General features: G+C 40.6%; 1 protein-coding gene across 8 annotated transcripts in view; it reads left to right on the top strand.

Moving 5' to 3' along the window:
• LOC125461742 (gamma-adducin) overlaps nt 1–14,151 on the top strand; it is a 254,847-nt gene that overhangs the window by 215,272 nt on the left and 25,424 nt on the right. For all 8 annotated transcript variants that reach the window (XM_048550862.2, XM_048550861.2, XM_048550863.2 and 5 more), the window contains 2 exons: nt 1,952–2,125; nt 9,429–9,686. In XM_048550862.2, the coding sequence (XP_048406819.1) occupies nt 1,952–2,125; nt 9,429–9,686 (432 nt within the window). The remainder of the gene's footprint in view (nt 1–1,951; nt 2,126–9,428; nt 9,687–14,151) is intronic.

Below are 14,151 nucleotides of genomic sequence, written 5' to 3'. Positions count from 1 at the left end.
TGGCAATCAGATTGGGAGGGTGAATAGTTAATGGGGACTACTATGACCAACAACAGGGGTAGTGTGTAATGGCAAGCTATGTGATAACAAGGCCTGGTGTGTGGGGCAGGTGGCTGGGATATGGGAGAATTTAAGCTCTAAAATTATTGAACTCAATATTGAGCCTGCAGGACTGCAGTGTCTCCATGCAGAAGATGAGGTGTTGTTCTTCCAGCTTGCGTTGAGGTTCACTGGAACACTGCAGCAAGCCAGAGGCAGATGTTGGCCAGGGAACAGGGTGGTGCGTTAAAATGGCAGGCAATAGTAGTTCAGTCTTTTTTGCGAGCAGAACATAGAAGCAGTCACCCAGTCTATGCTTCATTTCCCCAATGTAGAGGAGACCACATTGTGAGTAGCGAATGCAGCAAACGAGATTGTGGGAAGTGCGGGTGAAGTGCATCCCTTTTCAGCCACCTAGCACAGATATTTATCATTGTAAGTTGCACCCACCCTTCTGTCACTGTTACACTCCTTTCCAAACTGTCTTTTGTTTACAGATATCTTTTACAGTTTTGTCTCGCTTCTAAAACTTAATGTAGCCCTATATTCAGTCAGCATTTTCCACTGTCAGTCATGCTGTGGAGGTGCTGGTGCTGGACTGGGGTGGACAAGGTCAAAAATCACATGAAACCAGGTTATAGTCCAACAGGTTTCTAGATGTGAGTTTGCTCGCTGAGCTGGAAGGTTAGTTTACAGATGTTTCGTCACCATTCTAGGGAACATCATCAGTGAGCCTCCGGTGAAGTGTGTTCACCAATGCAGGAAATGACATCACCAACCCAAGGAAACCTAAACAGATAAATAAAAAGCAGGACATAACACCAGCGCTTCACCGGAGGCTCATTGATGATGTTCCCTAGAATGGTGACGAAATGTCTGAAAACTAACCTTCCAGCTCAGCGAGCAAACTCGCATCCAGAAACTCAACCTGAGCTACAAATCTTCTCAAAACTCGCTTCCAACAGGTTTATTTGAAAACCCAAGCTTTCAGAGTCTCACTCCTTTAGGTGTCTGTGTCCCATGCCACTTCTCTGACAGCTGAAAGAGGAGTGAGACTCTGAAAGCTTGTGTTTTCAAATAAACCTGTTGGACTATAACTTGGTGTGTTGTGATTTTTGACACTGTCAATTGTAGCACATTTAGTGATTACATGTCTAATCTCCAAAATTCTTTACCCAAATTTTTACATTTTTGAAAGCAAGGTAAAACGAATGTTTTAAACAGTGTCTTTGATAACCATGCTGGTCAAATTGTTAACATAAAACATGTGTTTTGTCACATTGTAAAGTAGACACTGTTGCAAGAAAGCATGCATCTGTTACAGTTATGATCTCCTCTCCTAGCCATGGTCAGAGGGACGGATTTTGCAATACAAGGAATTATCATTGCTGCACCGTACTGAAACCTATGAAACCAATGTACCTAAGCATGAAACAATTGGATATATTTGTAAAGGTGGAACATGCATTTGCATAATCCACATAAATGACAGGGGATAATGTATGAATGTCAAAGTTTATATCACTTCTGAATCCCTGTCAGAAGAACATTTCCTCCAGATTCAACCCATTCATAGTATTTCGTCATAACTGGCCTTGACTTGATACAATCCATTGAAGTGCTTTTTCAGTAAAATCTGTTTAGAAATTTTCAGAACATGAAGTTCAATTGTATGAAATTAATTAAATAATTATTAGGGAGCTTATTAGAATAATTAACTATTTTTGCAGTTTCATTCTCTGAATTATTATTTACAAATAAAACAAAATGACTAATTTCAACATGTTACCTGTACAGCGCAAATATTTTTAGGATTGATTTTCAGAGCATTGCTTCTGTTGAGACGATCCACATTAATGCTTTAAAACTTGGATGTGATCTATGTACTTTTAACCAAGTGATTTATTTGTAGGTGAGAGCCCTGGCAAGTGCAGGTAGTGTGGATAACTTGCTTCTACTGGATTTGGAAAAGTTCAAGCCTTACACAAAGAAAGTAGCCATTGAGGGAGTTAATATGGGAGTCGCACAGAAGTGGAGAGTTGGAGAACAGGAATTTGAATCTATGATGAGAATGTTGGACAATTTGGTTTGTATATTTTCAGAATTCTGATCTTTGCTTTAGAGTCTTTGCAAGCCTCGCTTAAGAAAACTCTACTACAAACTATTGAGTACTAATGAATAAAAGCTTAATTTTGAGTCGAGACTTCATACCATTTACTTCTTGCAGGATTAAAACTGGTTATTTTATAAGAAAAAGTGTCAGCCTTGATATCATGAGGAGATTTTGAATTTCGTCCCCAGTCCAGGACTTGACCACATTATCTAGTCAAACACTTGAGTGCAGCAGTGAAGGAGTTCTGCAGTCTTGAGGTATCATCATCTGGATTAGATATTAGACCAAAGGAAATAGGAACAAAAGTTGGCCCCTTGACCCTGCCCAATAGGATCATGGCTGAACTGACATTCCTCACATACAAGTTCAAGTGGCCATAAGAGAACCAATGACATACTCTGAAGAGTAGGCATGTTTTCCCGGGATATTGGCTGTTAATTTTTATGATTTTTATTTGATTGTAATCAGGTGGTGAGCATTTACTTCAGCTCACAATATACAGATAGATACAGACAAAAACTATGGTTAAAAAGGGCTGTTGTGGTGAAGTGGTAGTCATCCAGGCTCTGAGCCAAAAGGCTCTGGGTTCAAGTACCACTCGCTAAAGAGGTGTGTCTGAACAGGTTGATTAAAAGTAATAAAAATTGTGGTAAAGCACACAAGAAGTAGGGGCCAAGTGTAGACCAGCCCATGAGCCTGCTTGACCGTTCCATGAGACCATAGATTTTAGGCCATGATTAGTTCAGCTATTTTCTGATCTACACCCCTTGACATCCCTGTTGATCAAAAACTCCTCTCAGTCAGCCTTGAATATATTCAATGCCCGACCTCTGCAGCCCATTATGGAATAGTGTCCCAAACACTAATGGGGCTTCTCATGGCACAGTGGTGGTGTCCCTACCTTTGATCCAGGAGATCTGGGTTCAGATCCCACCTGCTCTAAAGAAAACATCAATGAACAGGTTGATGAGGAAAATACCCAAACACGATGGACACACAAGAAATTCTGCATCTCCAACTTGAATGGGAAGCCCCTTATTTTTAAATAGTACTGATTTGGTTCTAGATTCTCCCCCAAAAAAAATCATCGTAGTGTCTACCGTACAAAGCCCCTTCAGAATTTTACATCTTTCAAAAACATCATCTCATTTCTCTAAACTGAATGAGTATCAATGCAACCTGCTCAAACCTTCTTTGTAAGGCAAATGCCTCCGAAGACCAAAACGACATACGGTATTCCTGGAATTATAAACAAGTGCTGAAGAACCTGAGTTGATGTTTCAAGTCTAATATGACAATTCTTTGGAGCTCAGAGCTTCAAAGAGGAGTCATAATGGACTTAAAACATTAACTCTAGTTTCTCTCTCCATAGATGCTGCCAAATCTCCTGAGTTTCTCCAATACTTGCCATTTTTTATCAGATCTCCAACATCTTCAGTACTTTGCACTTAATCACAGTAGTCCAGATATGGTTTCACCAATATCCTTCAATAGTTGTGGTGAAACTTAACCTATGTTGTCCTGGCAATAAAGGCCAACATTTTGCTTCCCTTTTCTAACTACTTGAAGTACCTGCATGGTGATTGTTATGATTTATACCCCAGGTGTATCATCAATAAAGTGTCTCTTTTATTTGAACATTATGGTTCTGTATTCATCCTTTTGTTCAGTTAATTCATGGGATGGAACACCCCTTAAGCCACTGAGTTCAAAGAACAATTACTAAGACATTGTAGAGGGCAGTTAAGAGAAAACCACATTGCTGTGGACCTAGTGTCAAATGTAGACTAGCTTTAAATATTTTTTTCTTAAATGCACAATTCACTGGCTGTCATGCTGAGATTTGAACCAGTGTCTCCGATCATTACCACAACACTTATGCCTCTCTGTCTTCCTGCCAAATGGACGAAGTCACATTTTCCTGCATTATTCTCACCTGCATCATCAAATTTGGCCATAATGTGGTTAGCCCTTTCTTCTAGGTCATTAATTGGGATTTTTGAAGATCCAGCATTTTGATGTTTGTTGCATTTCCCCAGTTACAGTTTGTCATCCTGAAAATTATTAATTTATGTCAACTTAATCTCCTGTGTTACAGTACTGTTAGGAACCATTAATTTTTTTTTTAAAAATCCAAACAAGTTGCAATTAACCAGTAGAACTAAGCACAAGATTTTAATGTCGTAAATGTTGTGATACAACTTCTTTGATAATTGTAGCATTTTTCCCCATGGAAGAGTTAGCCTAACTGGCCTAAAGTTTCCTGCTGTCTTTCTTTGTCCTTTGTTGAAGTGGTGTTACCTTTGTGGTTTTCCAAACCAGTGGGGTCTTTCTGGAGCCTGGTAAAATTTGGACGATTACAAGTAAATACATTTGCTATTTCAGCGGCCATTCATTTATTTACAAGCCGAGTATGGAGTTAGCCAAAATGCAATTGTGAGCTAAAATTTTTGGTTTGTGAACACTTCAACGCCAGTGGCTGATCTCTTCTCTTTCCCACCATTATATCCATCCCTCCACCACAACCAATGCTAAACAAAGGGTCCTAACAATTTTGAAGCCTCAAAATGGGTTCATAGTAGGAGAAGGTTTAGGAAGCACTGCCCTAATGTACAAGCAAAAAGTTTAGGGGATTTGTCAACCTTTAAATTTGTTAGTATTCCCATTCCTTTTTGTTAGTGTTCATTGTTGTGTCTCCATTTTGCACTGTTCCTGAGAGTTTTATTTTTGTATTGGCCATTGTGAAGGTGGTTACAAAATAATTGTTTAAAGCTTCAGCTGTTTCCTGGTTTCCCGTTGCTAATTAGAACATAGAACAGTACAGCACAGTATAGGCCCTTCGGCCCACGATGTTGTGCCAAACTTTTACCTTCAACCTAAAGTCTATCTACCCTCCACCCCTACCTTATACTGTCATCCATATGCCTATCTAATAGCTGCTTAAATGCCCCTAATGAGGCCGACTCCACTACCCTCTCAGGGAATGCATTCCACACCCCTACCACTCCGAGTAAAGAACCTACCTCTGACGTCTCCCCAACATCTACCTCCTTTCACTTTAAAATTATGTCCCCTGGTAAAAGCTAATTCCGTAATCTCATTCTCTAAGGGACCAGTGTTTTATTTTAGCTTTTTATATACTTTTAGAAAATTTTGCTCTAGTTTTATATTTGTTTTTTTTTCATGTTCCAGGTTCTTTCTTTTAACTTTCTTACTCATTCACATGATCTCATTGAATGGCAGCGCAGACTCGTTGGGCTGAATGGCCTACTTCTGCACCCATGTCTTACAGTTTTAGGGAAAATTTAAAAACTAGCCAACCTCTGGCCTGCCACTAATTTACTAAAGATTTTGTATGCTTTTTGTTTCAATTTGATACCACTCTTAACCTTGAGTTATTCACGGATAGCATCATTTATTGCCCGCCCCTAGTTGCTCTTGAAGGTGATGGTGACCTGCTCTCTTGAATCACTGCAGCCCATATGAAGAAGATTGGTCAGTAATGCTGACCGGTACAACACTGACCCTGAAGGAATGAACACTATGTCACCTTCTGATTAGGCAACTCTTTGAGACTAAGGATGACTTGCTGCCACTCTGGTTTGATGGGCTTTGAACTTAAGCAGCTATTTCAATGTGTGGTGCCGACTCTGGCACATTTTGGGAAGGTAATCCTTAAAATGTTAGATATGTAAGTTGTTTGGTTTGTTTACACCATCCAATGACTTTTGATGTACTTGATGCCCTCCTAAATGAGCATTCTCAAAATCGATCAGTCACAAACCACAGCATCCCGTAAATTGGCAAGTGTGTTTGTCCTCTTCAGGGATGCTGTGTGGACATCCCTAACCGAGCTCTAGACAGAGCAATTGCCTTGAGAGTCTGGTGTCAACAACAGCTGCTGCCTACGAGAGCTGTTTTTTGAATAATTTGAGTCATGTTAATTTGGGAGAGGATATTACTATTAAACTGCCTTTCTTGTCACCATGTTTGGAGAACTTTGTGGAGATTTTAAGTGATACTTCTCCAATACACCTACCATTTTTTCTGGAGTTCAAAATTGGCCAACATTTATACGTTAACCAATGCTGCAAAGACATTAACTAGTTAATTGTCCCATTACCAGGAAAGAGGTGCAAACATTTGTGATCATAGTAGTCATTAAAAATGTCATCATCTCATTCAAGTCCTCTTTCCTGGTCTTCCTTCTCTTTTCATCAAACATTCTCCCTTCCCCATCCCACCTACACATTCCATCTTTTGAGAGATAACAAGCTAATGTTTTGAGCCTAAGTGACTCCTCATCAGAGTCATCTAGACTCAAAGCAGTAGCTTGCTCTCTGATTTCCAGCATTCATTGTTTCAGTACAGATTCCAGCATCAGCAGTAATTGGGTGCTATCATATCCATCTTCTCTGTGCTGTTCCTATCAGTTGTCTTCTATCTTTATGACATCTGCAAGCCAATCCCCAGCAGAAGCCATTATATCCTTTGTACTCTATCTCCTGGAGGGCAGTTATGAGTTTCATTGGTTTCACTTGAGGATTAAAGTTTGATTTTCAGAGAGTTTTTCTCATTCTCGTTTTTATTAGTTGATGTAGTCATTGTAGTAAAACATTGCTTTCTGTATCTGTGTTGACACATAGAATTTCAATTTGTATAGAAACAGATGCACCATCTTGAATTATCAACCCCATTAAATTTTGTCACAACACAAAGGAAGACATTAATTTTCTAAATATCACAGTATTTTAGCTGGCTCAAAACAACAGGTTAATTTCAAAGCTTTTTTTTCAAAGCAATTGACATGTGGTTTGAATACAGCCATTATCATAGGTTCACTTTCTGCAAAATGGTGACATCAGTTAGTGCATTACTCTTACATATTCACAAAACTGGAATATTTTAACTAGGCCATTCCTACACACCACTTAATCTCAGGTCTTGATCCCATAATTTTATTTAACAAATGACAATATTTATTACAATAGCATCTCCTACAATTTTCTGAACTTATGCAGGCTTAAATTTGAGAAACTGCATTCAGTTACAAGTGATTTGGTAACTCTGTAATGTCAGGTTTTCCTAGCTCCTAATTAGGTAAGGATTCTGTCTGGATGGTTTTGAATCTGCTCTTCTTTGAAGCCTCTTTCTCTCTCTCCAGCTTCTTTGCAGCCTCCTCTCCCATAGGTTGCCATCACCACCCAAACCCCTTGAGCTCTTATCCTGCCCCAGTTAACCTATCAGCAGGTCATACAGGCAAAAACCAGCCTGTGATAGGAAGAGTAGCTTCTCACCTTTTCCTACCATTTTATTCATGGGCTGACTTTTCTCGGCTCACCCAAGAGTGAATTTTGCTGGGTGATTTCTGGGTAGGGACCTACTTGCCTAGCAAGAGGGAGGCAATGGCCTAGTGGTGTTATCGCTGTCCTGTTAATCTAGAGGGACAGGTAATGTTCCAGGGATCCGGGTTCAAATCCTGCCATGGCATTGGTGGGATTTGGAATTAAATAAAAACCTGGAGTGTAGAGTCTAATGACCGTGAAACCACTGTCAATTGTTGGAAAAACCCACCTGGTTCATTTAATGCTCTTGAGGGAAGCAAACAGCCATCCTTACCTGGTTTGGCCTCCATGTGCCTCCAGACCCACAGTAATATGGCTGACTCTTAACAGCCCTCTAGGCAATAAATGCAGTCCTGACCAACGATCCCCTTTATCCAGTGAATAAAAACAAAACATAACTTATTTTCATGGCAAAGATTGGGAGGGTCACATTTAAGGACCCTACTCCAGGTCACTTGTATCAGGTGGAACAAAAATTGTTGTACAGTACTCCTTGAAGACTGCAGTAATGTTTTATGGTATCTAATTAGTCCACTAACGCAGAACAGAGTTTGACAGATCTTTAATAATGACTAAACAAAACCATTTCTCGATAGACAAATTGCATATTATTGTCATTGACTTAAGGAACTTCTTGTGTGCACATTGTTTGCTATATTTAATTACAAAAAAATTTCATTGGTATGTTTTTGAATGTATTAGGGTTCATAAACATCACACCTAATCCAGTGACATTTTAATAGTCTATGATACACTTAATACTTGGGTACTTAATATGTAGTAGTTGAATGTTTTAAAAACAGCATCACTCAAACAAGACTAAAGTTACCTGGTGGCCACTGCAAGCTTTGATAACTACCGTTTTAACTGTCAATCTTCCTGTCACTCAGCAGACTTCAACACATATTCCCCTCTAACCTGAGTCAGCCAGCACACTACTCTTGGCTTAAACTAAGCCTTTTTCCAGGTATCACTAAAGCACTCCCAGGAGCCCAGAAAGTCTGTATGCATCCTAGATTGAGAAGCATTAGTCTAAACTGCAAAAAGAAATGCAATTCTGCAATGTATTTTAGGACGAACCTAAAAGCATGTTGGCATTAACTCTTAGATAACAAGGTGTCGAGCTGGATGAACACAGCAGGCCAAGCAGCATCAGAGGAGCAGGAAGGCTGACGTTTCGGGCCAAGACCCTTCTTCAGAACCCCCTCCCCCATTTCTGAAATAAATAGGGAGGGGGAGGCGGATAGAAGATGGGTAGTGGAGAAGAGACAGACAGGTCAAAAGAGGCAGGGATGGAGCCAGTAAAGTTGAGTGTAGGTGGGGAGTTAGGGAGGACGGACAGGTCGAGGAGGGGGGGGGGGGGGCGGTATGAGGTTAGTAGGTAGAGGATGGGAGTGGGGCTTGAGATGGAAGGAGGGGATAGGTGGGAGGAAGGACAGGGAGGCGGGGACAAGCTGGGCTGGTTTTGGGATGCATTTAGGGGAGGGGAAATTTTTAAGCTTGTGAAGTCCACATTGATACCTTGGCATTATTTATTTTCATAAATATACATCAGTTATTTAACAAATGCACCATATCTTTGAACTTGTAATGAGTCTACACATTTTAAGAGAAATATGAGTAACCTAGGTTGACCTAACTATAAATACAACTTATTTACGTTCCATGAGCAAATTCAAAATATACCAACATGATTACCTACTCCATATGTTTGCACTTTCATTTTTGATCTTTGTTTCCATTCAATGAATTAGATAAATCAGAATCATTCTCATTGTATAAAAAATTCTCTTGTATTTTTCTGTAAATTAGGAGTAGACCAACTGCTGACAATACCAGCCCAACTAACTGATGTAGCAGTCAGGCCTGTTTTCATTCAAATTAACTTAAGCTTTCAATGACATTGTTGCACTTATTATTTCTCCCCACAGGGCTACAGAACTGGCTACACTTACAGGCACCCTATTCTGAGAGAAAAGCTAAGACACAAGAGTGAGGTCGAAATTCCCGCAACTGTCACAGCATTTTCCTTTGAAGATGATGCTGTTCCATGCTCTCCCCTTAAATTTCTGGCACAGAAACAGCAGCGTGAAAAGACAAGATGGCTGAACACTCCAAACACATATATGAAGGTCAATGTCCCAGAGGATTCTCCAGCAGGCGACTGCAGCCCTAGGTCAAAAATCACAGTATGTATTGGTTGGAATAAGCCTATAACTCAAAAATATATATATTTTTTAACATACATATTTTGAGTTATATTTTATTTATATATACAATCTATTTACAGAATGGCACTTTTGAACTAATGAATTCATTGTGGTCAAAGATGGCTTTGAAAATAAATTTTGATTCGTCATAGATCACAAATAAACAGTTATCTCTGTCTGCCTATTATTTGGATTTCAATCAGTCCAATAAAATTGAATGCAAGTGACTGTGAAATGAAAGTTGGAGAATTTTTACAATTGGTAAATCATAGAAACAATTTTGAAAGTTAACCTTGGCATGGACATGATCATGAAAAGATTTTTTATTTCTAGGAAAAACACATTCTCTTAACAAGAGGTTTGTAAAGTTTCCTTAAACCAGTCATCAAAATGTGGTTGAAAATTAGTGCCTGTTTTGTCTTATAAATCCAGACACTTAGAAATTGAATTGACGGGGCCTGTAATATTTCACGTTTGTTCTTTGTAGCCAGGAGAAGAATTTCCTGGCAGGTAAAAGGCTACTATAACGTTTGATCTGTGATTGGTCTGGCCCCAGGGCTGTGTTTATAGCAATAAAATGATGAAGGAGCTGACAATAGTCTTAAGGAGTTATTTTGATATATGCTTTGGGAGTGGATTTTCCAGTATATTGATTGGCAAATTCTTCTGGGTCCTGTTGTCTATACAGGTGCATGCACAAGACCAGTAATTTGTCAGATGTGGAGTTCCCAACCTGAGTGACAGGGTTCATGGCTAGAGGTTGGAGCTCCAACCTCGCCTCCTTGACCTGTCTGTCTCCTCTCCACCTATCTTTTCCTTTATCCATTTTCTTTCCGCCTCCCCCTTTCTCCCTATTTATTTCAGAATTCCCTTCCCCTCCCCCTTTTCTGAAGAAGGGTCTAGACACAGGAAACGTCAGCTTTCCTGCTCCTCTGCTGCTTGGCCTGCTGTGTTCATCCAGCTGTACACCTTGTTGTAACAAGTTTATATAGTGCCTTTGCATGTAGGACCTATCTTCCCTTTCAATTTTTTCTGACTACAGGTTGCAGTTTTTTTTAATCTGTAGGCCATGAATTAGCCCAAATTTCCCTATACTGTCCAGGAGTATATCTTAGTTGCAACAGTTAGTGAGCTTTTGGCTCCCTTGTAAAGGTGGCTGACAAAAGCCACAAATAGTTAACGCTTCTCTGCTAGTGGTACTCTATGTAGTAATTTCCTGAAGCTTTTCGTTAGTTAGTCCCAAAAATACTCAAGATGCTCCCATAATTTATCTGCCTGCCAGGTAAACACAAAACCTCATGTAAATTGTAACAGAAGAGAGGTGAAGGTTTCTATGGACATATAGCAGCATTAATTTTGAGCGGAAGCACATTGTCTTTCAATGTTCTTCCCACCAATGTAAAATAGGGGGTACAATTCTAAGAGGAGCATAGGAACAGAAAGACTTGAATGTATGTCTGCATAGATTGCTAAGAATTGCAGTAAATAAAGCAGGGACTACGCCACTATTAATAATGCTGAGGATCAAGTACAAGAGTAAGGAGGTGAACTTGTATAAAACACCTGTTCGACATTAGCTGTAATACTGTGTACAGTTCAGGTGCCACATTACAGAAAGAATGTGATCACATTGGAGAAAATGCATAAACAGTTTATAAGATTGGTTCCAGGAATGAAGAACTTAAGTTATGAGGATAGGTTGAAGAGGTTGGGCTATTCTCCATGGAGAGAAGAAGCTTAAGAGGTGATCTGACAGAGATTTTCAAAATTGAGTGGGCTGGGGAGAAATTGTTCCCGCCCATAAAAGGAACAATACCCAGGCTTGGGCTGACAAGTTGCAAGTAACATTCGCACCACACAAATGCCAGGCAATGACCATCACCAATAACAGACAGTCCAGTTACTGCCCCTTGACATTCAATGGTGTTACCATCACTGATTTCCCCCAGTGTCAACACCCAGAATTAACACCCAGGATTGCACGGAGAAACTCGCTGGACCTGCCATGTAAACACTTGCTTACAAGAGCAGGTCAGAGGCTAGGAATACTGCAGTGGGTAACTCACCACCTGACTTCCCAAAGTCTGTCCATTATCCACAAGTCAAAAAGTTGGGAGTGTGATCAAATACTCTTAACTTGCCTGTAAGGGTGTGGCTCCAACAAAACTTGAAGCTTGACGCTGTCCAGGACAAAGCAGCCTGCCTGATTGCCAACACGTCCATAAACATCACTCTCTTCACCAGCATTCAGTAGCCGCAGCATGTACTATCTACAAAGTTCTTTAGATCGCACCTTCCAAACCCTCATCCATTTCCATCTAGAAGGACAAGAACAGCAGATTCATGGGAGCACCAGCATCTCAAGTTCCCCTCCAAACCACACACCATCCAGACTTGGAGATATTGCCATTCTGTCACTGTTGAGTCAAAATACTTGAATTTCCTCCCTAAAGGCATCATGTGTCTACCTACAGCATGTGGACTACAGAGGTTCAAGAAGGCAGCTCACCACCACCACCTCAAGGGTAGCTTGGGATGAGCAATAAATGTTGGTCCAGCCAGTGACACCCACGTCCCATGAGTTAAATGAAAAGAAAAAGGCATGGATTTAAAGTGATCTAGAAAAGAGGCAGAATCATGAAATCTAGTATGCAGGTACAACAGGTAATAAGGAAGGTAAATGGAATTTTGTTATTTATTGTGAAAGGAATAGAGTATGAAAGTAGGGATGTGTTGCTACAATTGTACAAAGTCTGAGCGAGACCACACCTGGAGTATTGTGCACAGTTTCGGTCAGCTTTGGGGAGTCAGGAGATGAGTTACTTGCTGAAGGATAGTGGAGAGGAGTCAGTGATGGGAGATCAAGGGGTGGTGGTTAGATTGTCTCTTATTGACAGTGGTCATTGCCTAGCATTCTTGTAGTGCAAATATTAATCATGAGTTGTTGGCTTAGAAAGGAGCTTGTAGGTGGTGGTGTTCCTGTATAATTGCTGTTCTTGTCCTGCCATATGGTAGTGGTCATGGTTTTGGAAGGTGCTAAGAGGTTTTGATAATTAATGCATCTTGTGGATGGTACACATTACCACAGACATCCAGTAGTAGCAAAGGGAGTGAATGTTTGTGGATGAGGTGCCAGTCAAGTGGGCTGCTTTGTCCTGGATGGTGCAGTAGCGTTGCAGCTGCACTCAAGACGAGTGGGGAGTATTCCGTCACACGTAAGCAAACAGAAATGCTGGAAAAACTCAGATCTAGCAGCATCTGTGGAAAATGAAATAGAGTTTAACATTTCAACTAGAAAGCGATTGCTAGTCAGACCATTTCAGAGGGCAGTTAAGAGCTAACCACATTGCTGTAGGCCTGGAGTCACATGTAGGTCAGTCCAGATAAAGATGACAGTTTCCTTCCCTAAAAGATATTGACAAAGCAGGTACTTTTTTTTCCACCAATTAACAATGTTTTCAGTGTCATCATTAGACTTTTAATTCCTTTTAAAGTTGAATTAAATTTCCCACCATCTGTTGTGGTGGGATTCAAACCCAGATTCATAGAACATAGAACAATACAGTGCAGAACAGGCCCTTCGGCCCTCGATGTTCTGCTGACCTGTTAACTAATCTAAGACCCTCCCCCTACACTATCCCATCATCATCCATGTGCTTATCCAAGGACTATTTAAATGCCCCTAATGTGGCTGAGTTAACGACATTGGAAGGCAGGGTGTTCCATGCCCTTACCACTCTGACTAAAGAACCTACCTCTGACATCTGTCTTAAATCTATCATCCCTCAATTTGTAGCTATGCCCCCTTGTACAAGCTGACGTCATCATCCTTGGAAAAAGACTCTCACTGTCCACCCTATCTAATCCTCTGATCATCTTGTATGTCTCTATTAAATCCCCTCTTAGCCTCCTTCTCTCCAATGAGAACAGACCCAAGTCCCTCAGCCTTTCTTCATAGGGCCTGTGCTCCAGACCAGGCAACATCCTGGTAAATCTCCTCTGCCCATTTTCCAATGCTTCCACATCCTTCCTGTAAGGGGGTGACCAGAACTGCACGCAATATTCCAAATGAGGCCGCACTAGCGTTTTGTAAGGTTGCAACATGACATCACGGCTCCGGAACTCAATCCCTCTGCCAATAAAACCTAACACCGTAAGCCACCTTAACAGCACTATCAACCTGGGTGGCAACTTTCGGGGATCTGTGTACATGGACACCAAGATCCCTCTGCACATCCACACTACCAAGAATCTTTCCATTGACCCAGTCTGCCTTCCTAGTATTCTTCCCAAGGTGAATCACCTTACATTTATCCGCATTGAACTCAATTTGCCACCTTTCAGCCCAATTCTGTAGTTTATCCAAGTCTCCCTGCAACATTCTTCCACACCGTCCACCACTCCACCGACTTTAGTGTCATCTGCAAACTTACTAACCTATCCA

The sequence above is a fragment of the Stegostoma tigrinum genome, chromosome 20 (genome assembly GCF_030684315.1).
Source record: "Stegostoma tigrinum isolate sSteTig4 chromosome 20, sSteTig4.hap1, whole genome shotgun sequence".
NCBI classification, from domain to species: domain Eukaryota; kingdom Metazoa; phylum Chordata; class Chondrichthyes; order Orectolobiformes; family Stegostomatidae; genus Stegostoma; species Stegostoma tigrinum.
Note: the sequence above shows the minus strand (reverse complement) of the source record. Positions and strands in the feature narration are given on the sequence as shown.